General features: G+C 44.3%; 1 protein-coding gene across 1 annotated transcript in view; it reads left to right on the top strand.

Moving 5' to 3' along the window:
• The window catches only part of LOC122813185 (von Willebrand factor C domain-containing protein 2-like), an 89,316-nt gene that overhangs the window by 50,906 nt on the left and 24,895 nt on the right, over window positions 1-13,515 (top strand). Inside the window, exon 2 of the mRNA XM_044085358.1 lies at window positions 8,133-8,262. Coding sequence (XP_043941293.1) covers window positions 8,133-8,262 — 130 coding nt within the window. The remainder of the gene's footprint in view (window positions 1-8,132; window positions 8,263-13,515) is intronic.

Here is a 13,515-nt window from a genome sequence, read left to right as displayed (position 1 = left end):
TTGTGGAAGATATGCTGGGGTTTGTCATAGGTGTCAGCCTCACTGAACTACAGCAGGTCTGCAACATCATGCTGCAGCATATGGTGGAGCATATCTGGTTCCACAGGACTACAGAAGAGAGAACCTTCACTCTTCTGGTGTTTTGTAGCATATTTCCCAAGGTCCTGGAAATTACAGATTGCACAGAGATTGGCATCAAGGTCCCACCTAGTACACAGCAACTAAGATACGCAGACAGGATGGGCATCCACTCTTCAACTGCCAGGTGGTGTGTAGTGCCTAGGGCATTGTAAATATGTCTTTGCACTACCCAGATAGATCCCATGATTTACAAATGCAGCACATGTTCTACCTATACCAACAACTTATAAAGGGAGACCTCCTACTGAGTCATCTAGATGATGCATCCACACATAGGTTATACATGTCTTTATGCACCTTAACAAGCAGGGAGCAGACCACATATATTGATGTAGCTGTTCTGTGATGTAGAAAGTGCCAGATATATCTTGGAGATGTGGATGGTGACCCCTATTCACTATCTCCAGGCCATGACAGAAACTGTGTGCAGTACAGCCTTTGCAGAAACATGGAATGTCATGGAACATCTTTTTGGACAACTACAAGGATGATTTTGCTGACTTGATACATCAGAGATGCTACTGTAATATATATACCTGAAAACTGCTGTCTTGTGAGCTATGTTCCATAATACGGAACCATGAAAGCAGTAAGTGAATTAGGGGAAACTTCCCTGCATGGCCCACCATAGCAGTAGGACCAGCAGCAGAGGAGGAGAATGGAAAGTCTGTGGACAAACAGGCAGCAGTGGTACCATATGTAAGGCAGAGGCAGTACCTCACACCACTGGTAAAGAGGTTACATTTGATGCACAACCATGGACCATGACACAGACAACACAGAGTAAAATGCATGAATTATTGTGTACATTATCACAGTCAGGCTATGCAAAATAGTGCATGGACATACTAAGTTGTGCATCAGACATAACAATGCCCACAGAGGTTAGGGAGTGGGGAGGGCACCTTGATTATCACTTTTATAGGTCACTGGGGACACACACTGACAAGTAACAGTAACATTACCATATGGGGTAGGGATATGGGAGGTAAAATTGGTAGCCATTTTCCATGGTAGGAGTTTGTGGGGAGTCACAGTGATATCATCCAGAACTGGGGGTTGAATTGCTGAGTTATTCTCATTGCTGATGTTTCCTGCTGTGGCTTACAGTCTCAGGGGTTGAGGGAGAGTATAGAACTAATGGATCATGTGCATTACATGTTGATAGGGTGTCCTCTGTCAGGAACATGCAGAGCATTATTGTCCATAACCTAGATAATGGCCATCAAGGCAGAAACGCACTCGACCACCACAACACTAATCATGAGACACATAACTCTCCTAAACAGTGTGCCATTCAACCAAAGCCCCTAAGGCAGAACAGCAAGCCCAACACACTAGTCATAGGTGACTCAATAGTGAGGCACATTGATGTCCCACTCACTAGGTTGAATAAGGAGAAAGTTATAGTCAGCTGCCTGTCAGGTGCCAGGATCCGCCACATAACGCACGCACTCAGGTCCCTCAACAACCAGTACAAATATGACTCTCATTGTACATGTGGGTGTGAATGACCTGAGATGTACCTCCCTGGACTACATGAAAAGAGACATGGAGGAGCTCTCGGATTATGTAGCCCAGGTGGGTATGACCCTAGCCCTGAGCAGCGTCCTATCATAACCCAGAATGATAGCACTGTACAAGCAGAAAATGATTGATTTCAACAATTGGCTAAGTTTCTGGTATCATTCTAAGGGGATCCAGTATCTGTCTGCCTGGTATGACATGATTAACAGACCTCAATGCTTTGCCAGAGATGTTCTGCATCTGTCACCCCTGGGCTTCAGGATACTGGCCAAGGCTATTGCCATCCCTGTAGTGCCTTTTTAGGCGGTGTTCCAAAGACCAAATTACCACCACAACAGCTACAAACAAATCCAATCTGAGGGTCATGCTGCTCAATGCTAGAAGTCTAAATCTGAAAATGCACTCACTCGAAGCACTACTTAAAATGGAGAACATTGACATTTGTGCTGTAACAGAGACCTGGTTAAAGGCAGCTGAAAGCACCCCTGCACTACCAAGCTATAACTCATTCCACAACGTTTGGCCCCAGAATGTAGACCGAAGCTCCAAAGGTGGTGGTGTTTTCATATTTATAAAGGATGCGCACACCTCAAGACTGGTAGCCCAACATAACGCATCAGAGATACTTCAGGTGCAGCTAACATTGGGTAAGACAGCGATTCAGGTCTTAGTCTGCTGTAGGTCCCCAATAATGTCCCAAGACTCACACTACACATTCCTAAGCACATTGGAGAATATTAGGGTCCAACCTAACACTCTCATACTGGGTGACTTCAACTACCCCTCCATTAATTGGGAAAACTACTCGTGTACCAATACACTTGCCCAACATTTCCTGGAATTCATTAATTCAAATGTCCTGGACCAGCTCGTTTTTACCCTCAATAGAGGTAGCAACATCCTTGACTTGGTCATTACTAACATGGGCGACCCTTGCTCTACACCAGTAATTAGATCCGACCACAAACATTCTGGAAATCCCCCCCCCGCAAAGGTAACCACCACGAAAAATTTCTCCAAAGCTAACTTTGGACTCCTAAAAACAGAGGTGGCTAACTTCATGGCACCCGTGCAAATGGAGAATAGTTGCATGACCACCGAATCATACACCAATGCACTGTACAAACACGTACACAAATGCATGGATCTCGCCATACCCAATAGAACCAAGATGCTATCCTCCAAAAAAATGAAGCCAATCTGGTGGTCCCCTGCCATAAACAAACTCTACAACAGAAGGAGGAAGCTGATGTGGAATAAGGTAAAGGCTCAAGACTGGAAAAACTCCCTTATCAGCCTTAACAAAAAGTTGAGATCCTTCACCAAATCCTCTAAAGCTAGCTATGAAAACAGAATTGCAGCAAATAGTAAAGGCAACCACAAGGCTTTCTATAGTTATGTAAAGAATCTCCATGGCAAAACCCAGATTTGCTGTGAGCTACTGCACAATGGTACCTCCTATACCGAGCCAACTGATATTGCCAGTATACTGGCTGACAGATTCAGGGCCAAACTTACCCCCCCAAAGGACCAATCACAATGCCAGTAAATTGCCAGGCACCCAGTATTACTGCTGTACAGGTTAAAACAACACTGTCCAAGGCCAAGACTACAGCTTCCATGGGACCTAACAATATCCCTGGCTGTGTTCTACATGAACTACAGAGTGAACTGGCACCTCACCTGTGTGCCCTGTTTAATCACAGCCTCACCTCTGGCTTTGTCCCTAGCGAATGGTGCACTGCTACAGTCATCCCTCTCCACAAAGGAGGATTGGCTACAGACCTTGGGAACTATCGCCCCATTAGCCTGATGAGTCTGATATGCAAAGCTATGGAACGCATCATCATGGACCTAATAAACAAGGATATAGGGAATCTCCAAACTCTGGATCCCACACAGTTTGGTTTTGTGAAGGGTAGGTCATGCCTGCTCAACTTGGTCGACTTCTTCGAGTCAGTCACCAGAGCTGTGGATGAAGACAAGGTGGTTCATACAGCCTACCTTGATCTGGCCAAGGTGTTTGATACCATTCCCCATTCAGGAATCATAGAAAAACCCACTAATCTAGGCATCAACCCCTATATTACTAGGTGGGTTGCAAACTGTCTCAGAGATAGATCCCACAGTGTGAAAGTAGCGGACTCCAAGGTAGACTGCAGACCAGTTACAAGTGGAGTCCCACAGGGTTCGGTCCTGGCTCTTCTCTTGTTTGATATCTACTTCTCTGAAGTCCAGGTCAATACAAAGGGTCTTTGGCTGACAAAGTTCACAGATGATTGCAAGCTGGGAGCTATTATTAACTCCCCAAGTGATGTTGACGTCCTACAGAAAGGCCTCACTGAGACCAACGACTGGTGTCAGAACCATGGCCTTAAGGTCAATGCCAAAAAATGTGCCATCATCCCTTTAGGAAAAACCTGGTTTCCATGAATTACCACATCGATGGTAGTCCACTGAACACAGAAGGTGCTATAAGAGATCTGGGAACACAGGTTGACAGCAGCCTCTCTTTTGGCCACCACATTGCCACTATGGTCAGAAAGTCCTATGTGGCACATCTCATTACTAAGGGTTTTGCATCCAGGAAGAAAGAGGTCATTGTCTCCCTCTACTCTTCCCTCATTAGGCCAATCATTGAGTATAATGTCCCATTTAGCATGTACCTCACTAGACACCTGCAACAACTGGAGAGGCTGCAAAAGTACCTCACAAAGAGGATCCTAGGCCTTAAACACTTGTCCTATATGGACAGACTCAAAAAAACTCCATTCCCTGTCTCATATCATCTACTTAGAGGCGATCTCTGGTTGACATACAAAGCCATGTCTGCTCCAGCTCTGTTAGAAATACTACATCTAAAGAAATCCCAATCCCTCCACACCACATGCTCCAGTGACCTCAACCTCATTACCACAATCAACAGAATGTGCTGGAGGGACAGGTTCATAACACATAGGACTGCCCTTGCTATGGAATAGATTTCCCATACATGTCAAACAGAGCACCTCAATGGCCATCTTCAAGAGTAGGTGTTGAGCATGAGAGGTGTCATTGTCCACAACCATGATAATGCTCACAGCAAGAAGTGATTATGTTGTCATAGCTAACAGAGAAGCTGCCTAATCAATGGTCTGGGCAGTCTTATGTTTGAAATGTGCCAGGCCACCTTGCTTCTGGACCCTCCGATGACCATGGGCCACATAGTCTGCAGATGCAGACCATAGGACTGTTATCATGTGTCTTATCAGTGCATCTGTTGAGGCAACATTTGCCACTAGAGACTTCAGCAGCAATATCTCCTCCTATTCCTATACTCCATGTTACTACTGAGGTGTTGCTGATTGTCATGCAAGCCACAAAGTATCACGCTCATGATTTCCACAGTGATGTTGGTAGCAGCCGTCCCCCTATGCCTGGATCACTGACTTGAGCATCAACTGATTTTACCTGAGTGTATTGCTCAGATTAGTAACATACCTGGAGCTATTGTGGTACCACAAATCCACTCCACCATTCCCCATGGGAGGGTTCGTATATGTTTTTAGTAGTGCACCTTTCCGATGCTGTATAGGCCGAGGAATCATGGGGACTCTGGTTGAGGTCACTGATACAGGGTGCCCACTATACATCAGGTTGTGGGATCAGTGTGCTCCTCCACAGGTGCTTCTGACATGGGAGATGTAAGTGAGCCCTTCCACATTAGTATTGCAGACAATACCACTGTGTTATCAGACAGTGCTGTGTGTTCATTGCTATCATATACCACAATTGACCTGCCAACATTAGACATGTGATATCCCTTTGTGATGGCCATTCTACCCATAGCCCCCATGAAAGCATGAACACATAATACCTTTGGCAGTACTCACCCCTCCCCAATGGTATACATAATTGTACACAACAGGATATGTGCATAGAATGTAGAAACATGTATACCTTGATATATGGGTTGTAATAGTTGCAGCTCTGAGGTACTGAGAAAGACAGATATGTAGAAGATTCTTAGTGAATAAGTGCTGTCACACGTGCAGCTCACTGTAGTTTATAGATGTGTTTAAATATTTCTGCCCATCTCACACATTTGTATGTCCCCTCCATTTGAGAGGTCAGTTCACCTCCCAAGGTTGGGACAGTAGGAGCACCTCCATCTCCGTCAGCAGTTTCTTTGTTGATGGTCAATCCCTTGTGGCTAACTTATCCTTGGCATTTGCTTGTTTCTTGTTGTTACATATTACCCTTTGCTGTACCTAATGCCTGTTGTGGATAGCTACAGCAATGATAGCCTGGAGTACTCCCTACCATACTGATAAGTTATGTCCACAACGCATTTACTCAGGATGCACAGTACATTTTTGTGGATGGTCTGCACTAATACCTATGTTTCCAGAGTTGCAAACTATTTCAGCTGTTGCCTGTTCAGTGGCCCGTGACAAGCCCTGTATACCTGGGATTTCCCATGCTAGTCAGTGCGTGCACCATCCACCTGTGGATACTAGTCCCCTTCCCCCATTCTGCAACTGGTTCACAGGCCCTTGTGCTCTTCTGTACACCCCACCATGTACACACTGCAACAGTAGACATTGGCTTCCTACATCAGGTGCTGTAACTGCTTGTTTGGACTCATGTACTGCTATTCACACCCAGTTACACCCTTGTTACTATGTATTGTCACCTACCCCTCTGTACAGAGTCATCATGTCCCTGGTGTCTTGTTCTTATCTAAGTACCTAATGCCAGTGTTGTGTCCCCCCATCACATATTGACATCACAGTGCCAAGCCATTGTGTTATATTCCAGCTCGCATATACCAAATGGTGTATGTAACACTGGTGCTGCCATGCAGTACAGGTGTTTTTTTTATAATACAGGGATACATTGTGAGGTGGGGTTTTCTTCCTTAACTATATGTTTCTTCAAGTCCACAGAGTTATTACTTAAAGTCCTTGATTCCACAGCTTTTCATCGGTAAGTCCTCTCACCCAAAATGACATCTACTCATTATATTGTACTAAGAAAGGCCTCTTAATCTGGCAGTTTTTCTCATAAGGCTGTTTGGCGCCACTGTCTCTGAATTATAGCCAGACTACAACTTATTTATTGTCCAGCTAGCTTAAATTAGCCTTGGCACAGTTCTTGTAATGTATGAGACCACTGTGCTCATGTCACAGCCTATGCACTATGGACATCTGGAACCATCTTAATATGGTGCTACATTGCATGTCACTAGATATCTAAAAACGTGTACATATCCACTGGACAACCATTTTGCTTTGTGAATAAAGCAGTTTGAGTGGACATTGCTTTGCTTTTTCAGGTGCCACTTGGAGCAGTTTGATGGCCTCTTGTGCATGGTAGATGCCTGGCAAGAGCTTTCTAGTATGGTGAGTGATGCCACTGGCATCACCCATTTTGGTGAGCAGTGCTGGTGTTAGTATAGCAACCTGCAATGATATCACGCTGGTCCCCTTCAGCAGTGGGAGGCAAAAGTTGAGGAGTAAAGGGAAAGAAAGTAAGAGAGAGAGAGACAGACATACATACATAAAGACAGAGTCTTCCTCCTGTTTTGTTACCTGGTGTATCACTGAACTGGGTATACTTTCTTTTCCAGTGGCCAAAGAGTGAGAGTTCAGCATGGCAGAATTTTGCAGAAGGCAGGGGCAACACTCCCTGCAGTGGCATGCATATATCCTTTGTCTAACTGCACTGGTATGTGTACCTCCCTCTAACCTGTCATACTAAAATTATGTTTTCATCTGTTTGCTGTTTTCACTTTTCTTACTTTTGGATTTCTCCCCTTCTTCTCTTGTTGTATGAAGAGCTGGGTTTATACTTTGTGTGCTGACCTGCATTAGGTTATCTGGAGAACTATAAGTGGTGGCTATTCAGGACTACATTACAAACATGAGTGCACATGAATTGTGTGTTGGTAGCCTGCCTTTGTTGGACATGCATCCTTCTGCGATATTACTCATCTGCTTAACCAGCCTAGTGCTGCTCTTCCCCATAAAACAGCATCCTTGTTTTACAATGCAGTGCTTTCAGTCATATGTCACTGTCATACTATCTATAATAAATCGTCTGTGGGCTGTGTTGCTGTACAGACTACATACCATTTAGCACTGTATGCCTGAGCAGCTCTTGTTTATGAATCCCAGCCATAATCTTATTTTATACTTTCTTTGTCCTCCACTTTTTCGTTTAATTTTAACTGGAAGCCAGCTGTGATTGACTGGTTACTAGTTCCCAACAAAGTACAAAAGTAGAACACTGAGTTGCAATATCAGATTAGGCAATAGTATAATATAATCTGGTTCGGAAAGTTGATTAAAAAGGCAAGACATTACAGAATGTAAGACGAGGGTGTACACGGCATAGTAGCCATTTTTGAATACTGCTTGCCTTGAAGTAGTTTTCCCCCTTCTTACCTTCCTTATGCAGATGTGACATTTTTATTTTCACAGCCGTCAGAATGTGAGCAGTGCATTTGTGAGATGGATGGAGTTGCTCGCTGCCTTGTTGCAGACTGTGCCCCGCCTCCTTGTGTCAATCCACTTTACGAGAAGGGAAAATGCTGCCCAGAATGCAAAGATGGTAAGCAAATCCTGATACTGTTCCTTTCAGATTACACCCATTTATAAATTCTTGTTGAATTCTAATTTTGGATTTGGTATGCATTTTTGGTATTCAGTGCAGGCAGTGCCTGCATACATACACTGTACTGATAAGCAAAGACACAAGTCAAACACAGTCTGCTTGTTTACATGTATAAGTTTGCTTTATTTTCTTAGTGTGCAGTCTTACACCACAGAAAATAGAATTACAGTGGAAGTTCATATGTTCATGTTCATGACTCAGGCCATCAAGGAACACAGAATCTTTAATGCATTAACAGTCACTTGCACCTACACAATGATCTAGGCTACCTTTAAAATGGATCATTAAACTAGAGGCACACAAGAAAGTTAGTAACGTAATGCAGAGGTGTAAGATTGCCTTTTTAATTAAGCATAAGTTCTTGGACTTTTACATAAAGAAGCCACTTCAAAGCATAGAAAATTTTTAGTAGACATCAAGAAAGTAGTTTGAACATCACCATACTAATGCCACACTAGCAAAAAGCAGATCATCACCTCCTTAACACATATACACACACACACACACACACACACACACACACACACACACACACACACACACACACACACACACACACACATATACATGCCAGTCTTTGACTTAGTACATGATTCTTTTTTTCTGTATGTTTTTCTCCCCTTCAACCATCCCTGATTGTGCATGGCCCATTTGATCCTTGGTGGTGTGGGGTCACCCTACAGATCCACCATGGCGGGAGAATGTATGTCTGCCATATAGGCAGATATCCAAAGATGCTTGTACTTTAGCCAGCATTCCTTACACTCTTACCACACCCCCAGCTGGTGTTGCCTAATGATCTACCAGTGCATGCACATGTGCTCCCTCACATGTGAGGTATTGGATCTATCATCACTAGCTTGGGAAGTCAGTGTGCTTGTCTCTCACAAACTGGTTCTTGCTTTCACTAGTTTTTGAGAACTTTGCCTCATCCCACTAGAAGCCAGCTAGGAACTCCCGCCCCCACTCTGCAAAGATAGGCACCACCCCTTCTCCCTCCCAACACCATCAGTAATCAGAGCCACTAATCGAACCCAGGCCTCCTGGATCTTTGTCAGAGCTATACCTCTCTGTCACTGAGTTGGCACTTAGTACATGATTCTTGTACTCCTGGCTTGAAGTCAAGTACATATTCATTTACTGTTATCCTTCTGCAAAAGAATGATCTCTCTTAAAATTAATCCTGATCCTCGGAGGCTCTAAATAAAAATCTGCCAAAGCAGCAGAGACGTCCAAAGCAGACATCCAAGCTACACCTACCACGAAACAATATCCGCATAGCACATAGCTCATAAAGTCAGTGTGCCACACAGTCACAGCCCCTAAGGCTCTTAAAAGTATCATTTTGGTCGACTCTGGTCGATTAATACTGTTTTTTTGTTAATTTAACTGCTGAGGCTGCCCACTCAAGTGTGCTAGCCTGTGTAAATCGATTTTACTGTTTGCTTAATTGCATTTCTGTGTGCTTTCCTGAAAAAACAAAACAAAAAAAATACTCCTTGTTTTCCCGCCTTTGCTCGACTAGTTTGGACCAGTATACAGGCTTTGCTGTATTCTGGGCTGTGTGTAGTTCCTGTGTTGGCCATTGCCTTACTTGGATAGAAGGAAGTTTCTGAGCTCACCAGTGGGAGTGGGGAGCCTTGAGCAGCCTATCTGTCCCTGGGGGAAGTGACCTCAGCACCTGAGCTGTAAATTATTGGTTGCTTTGGACCATTTCTAGCACTTTTCAAGTTCCCTGTATAAAAATCCGCCTCAGGGCGTTTTTTTCTGGCTATATACCCAAGCAGAGCTCCACGTGGTCCTGCAGAGGGGTCCTGGCAACAGAGAACTGAAAGAAGCGACCACTTTCCAGATTTAAGTATTTTTTGGCTTTTTTTATCTGCATTGTCCTCTCTGGCTTTCATTTCACTAGCTATAACTGTTTTTGTGTCTATCTGCTGATTTCTGAAGTATCTGCACTTAAAAGTAGCATTTTGGTCGACTCTGGTCGATTAATACTGTTTTTTGTTAATTTAACTGCTGAGGCTGCCCACTAAAGTGTGCTAGCCTGTGTAAATCGATTTTACTGTTTGCTTAATTGCATTTCTGTGTGCTTTCCTGAAAAACAAAAACAAAAAAAATACTCCTTATTTTCCGCCTTTGCTCGACTAGTTTGGACCAGTATACAGGCTTTGCTGTATTCTGGGCTGTGTGTAGTTCCTGTGTTGGCCATTGCCTTACTTGGATAGAAGGAAGTTTCTGAGCTCACCAGTGGGAGTGGGGAGCCTTGAGCAGCCTATCTGTCCCTGGGGAAGTGACCTCAGCACTTGAGCTGTAAATTATTGGTTGCTTTGGACCATTTCTAGCTCTTTTCAAGTTCCCTGTATAAAAATCCGCCTCAGGGCGTTTTGCTGGGCATAGTGCAGCAGCGTTATACAGGTTTAAACTATTTCTGGCTCCGCCAAGTCTGCTCTTCAATTTTTCACTTAGAAAGCTCTACTCAGTCTATTTAGCTGTATATATTAGCACTGTTTTCGGGACTTCTAGTCTTAGCAAGCACTCTTATACTAAAGTAAGCACTACAGCCATCCACTACCCCCTGTGAATACCCACTTCCCTTAAAGGCACAGCACTCCTTATAATATTCTAGTATGACGAGTGGTAGACCACTAGCATCCTCTCTTGTTCAGCTGGTTAACCTGGGAATCTTAAGACAATGTTACAATTGTCTCATGTACACAGACAACCCTCTCCTCCTTCCTACTAACACAAATACTTGTGAGAGATGCAACTATATAGCCAGACTGGAGGCTGAACTCTCTCAACTCAGGACTGGCAAGACCAGACAGGAGGAGAAGGTACCCACACCAAGCAAAACCGGTCACATAAAACCACCACCACTACAAACCAAACACATAAGAACACAAAGACATACTCGGAGGCTCTTATAAAAAACTTACCAAAACAACATAGGCCTCCAAAGCAGACACCCAGAAATACACCCCCACAAAATGTAACACCTACAACACATACCTCAAACAACAGGTGTGTCACACAATCACAGCCCCTAAGGCAAAACACTATGCCAGAGACATTAGTAATAGGTGACTCTATAGTCAGACACACCGACGTTCCACTTACCAGGCTGAATAAGGAGAGGGTAACGGTGAGCTGCCTATCGGGAGCTAGGATCCGCCACATTACACATGCACTCAGGTCACTCCAAAGCAAGTACAAGTATGGTGCAGTCATTGTCCATGCTGGTGTGAATGACCTGAGACGTACCTCCCTGGACTACATGAAAAGAGACATTGAGGAGCTCTCCGATTATGTAGCCCAGACTGGTATGACCCTGACCCTGAGCAGCATCCTGCCTTCACCAAGAATGATGCCTCAGTACAAAGACAAAATGATCAATTTTAACAATTGGCTTAATCACTGGTGTCATTCTAGGGGATCCAATGTCTGTCAGCCTGGGATGACATGCTGGACAAGCCGGATGGCTTGCACCTGTCACCACTGGGCTTCCGGATACTGGCCAAGGCTCTTGCCACCCCCATATTGCCTTTTTAGGCAATGCTCAAAAGACAAATCAACCTCCGTAAAAAACAAAAATGGAAAGAAATTAAGGGTAATGCTGCTCAACGCCAGAAGTCTAAATCTCAAGATGCAGGCACTCGAAGCACTTCTCAGTGTTGAGAACATCGATGTCTGTGCAGTAACTGAAACCTGGTTCAAGGCTCCTGAGAGCACTCCAGCGCTACCAGGCTATACCTCATATCATGCTTTTTGGCCTCAAGTTCCAGGCCGAACCACAAAGGGAGGGGGAGTGTCCATTTTCATAAAGGACACCTACACCTCTCGATTGGTGGCTACCCATGAAGCATCAGAAACCATACAAGTTTTACTCACCATAGGCAAAACTGCCATACAACTGGTCGCATGTTATAGAACACCCTCCCAATCCCAGGAATCCCATCAAGCATTCCTGAAAACACTGGAGGATATGAATGTCACACCAAACACCATCATATTGGGTGACTTCAACTACCCCAACATAGACTGGGCCCACTATTCTAGCCCTAACACCCTAGCCCAAAGATTCCTGGAATTCATTAACTCAAATGCTATGGAGCAACTGGTCACTTCTCCTACGAGGAGAGATAATATACTTGACCTGATTATCACAAACATGGGGTCCAAATGCTCCGCACCGGATATAAACCCCTCACTAGTAAGATCTGACCATAAACTGATCACGTTGGATGTACATATCCCACCCCCACCCCAAGAACAAAAGACTACAGTGAAAAATTTTTCAAAAGCTGACTTTACACTCCTTAAGTCAGAAATGATATCCTTTAAGCCTACTGGGTTAATGGAAACCACATCCCAAAATGCTGAATCCTACACAACAGCCTTCTACGGACATCTCCAAGAATGCATGGGTCAAGCAATCCCAACTAAAACCAAGACCCTCTCCACCAAGGGAAAACGCCCAGTTTGGTGGACCCCGGCTATAAACAAACTGTACAACAAAAGAAGGAAGCTACTGCAACTGCAGGACAAAGCCAAATCCCACAAGGGAAAGGCTTCCCTGATCAGCACAAGTAAAAAACTACGTTCTCTCATAAAAACATCTAAAGCCAACTTTGAGAGAAAGATTGCCAAGGATACCAAAGACAATCACAAGGCCTTCTTCAATTATGTCAGAACCTTGGGAGGAAATTCTCAGATATGCTCTGAGTTGGTACACAACGACAAAAAATTCACTGACCCTACCGACATTGCCAATATTCTGGCAGATAGGTTCAGTGCAAATTTCTCCCCTCCCTCACCCCCTAAAGATGTAGTAATTATCCCTGCTGAATGTAACCTACCTGTCATCTCAGACATACAGGTGAAATCAGCACTCAACAAAGCAAAAAACACAGCATCTATGGGACCCGATGGTATCCCCGGTTGCATGTTACGTGAACTTCAAGATGAACTAAACCCGCACCTAAAAACGCTATTCAATCTTAGCCTCACTACAGGATATGTATCTGAACACTGGCGCACAGCAACAGTGGTCCCACTCCACAAAGGGGGTAATTTTACTGACCCTGGTAACTACCGCCCCATAAGTCTGACCAGCCTGGTCTGCAAGGCTATGGAAAGAATCATCATGGAACTCATAAATGGCGATATTGGAGATCTGCAGACCCTTGA

The sequence above is a fragment of the Protopterus annectens genome, chromosome 10.part0, assembly GCF_019279795.1.
Source record: "Protopterus annectens isolate FY-2018-M chromosome 10.part0, PAN1.0, whole genome shotgun sequence".
Lineage (NCBI taxonomy): Eukaryota > Metazoa > Chordata > Ceratodontiformes > Protopteridae > Protopterus > Protopterus annectens.
The sequence above is the reverse complement of the archived record's forward strand: the minus strand, read 5'-3'. Positions and strand labels throughout refer to the sequence as shown.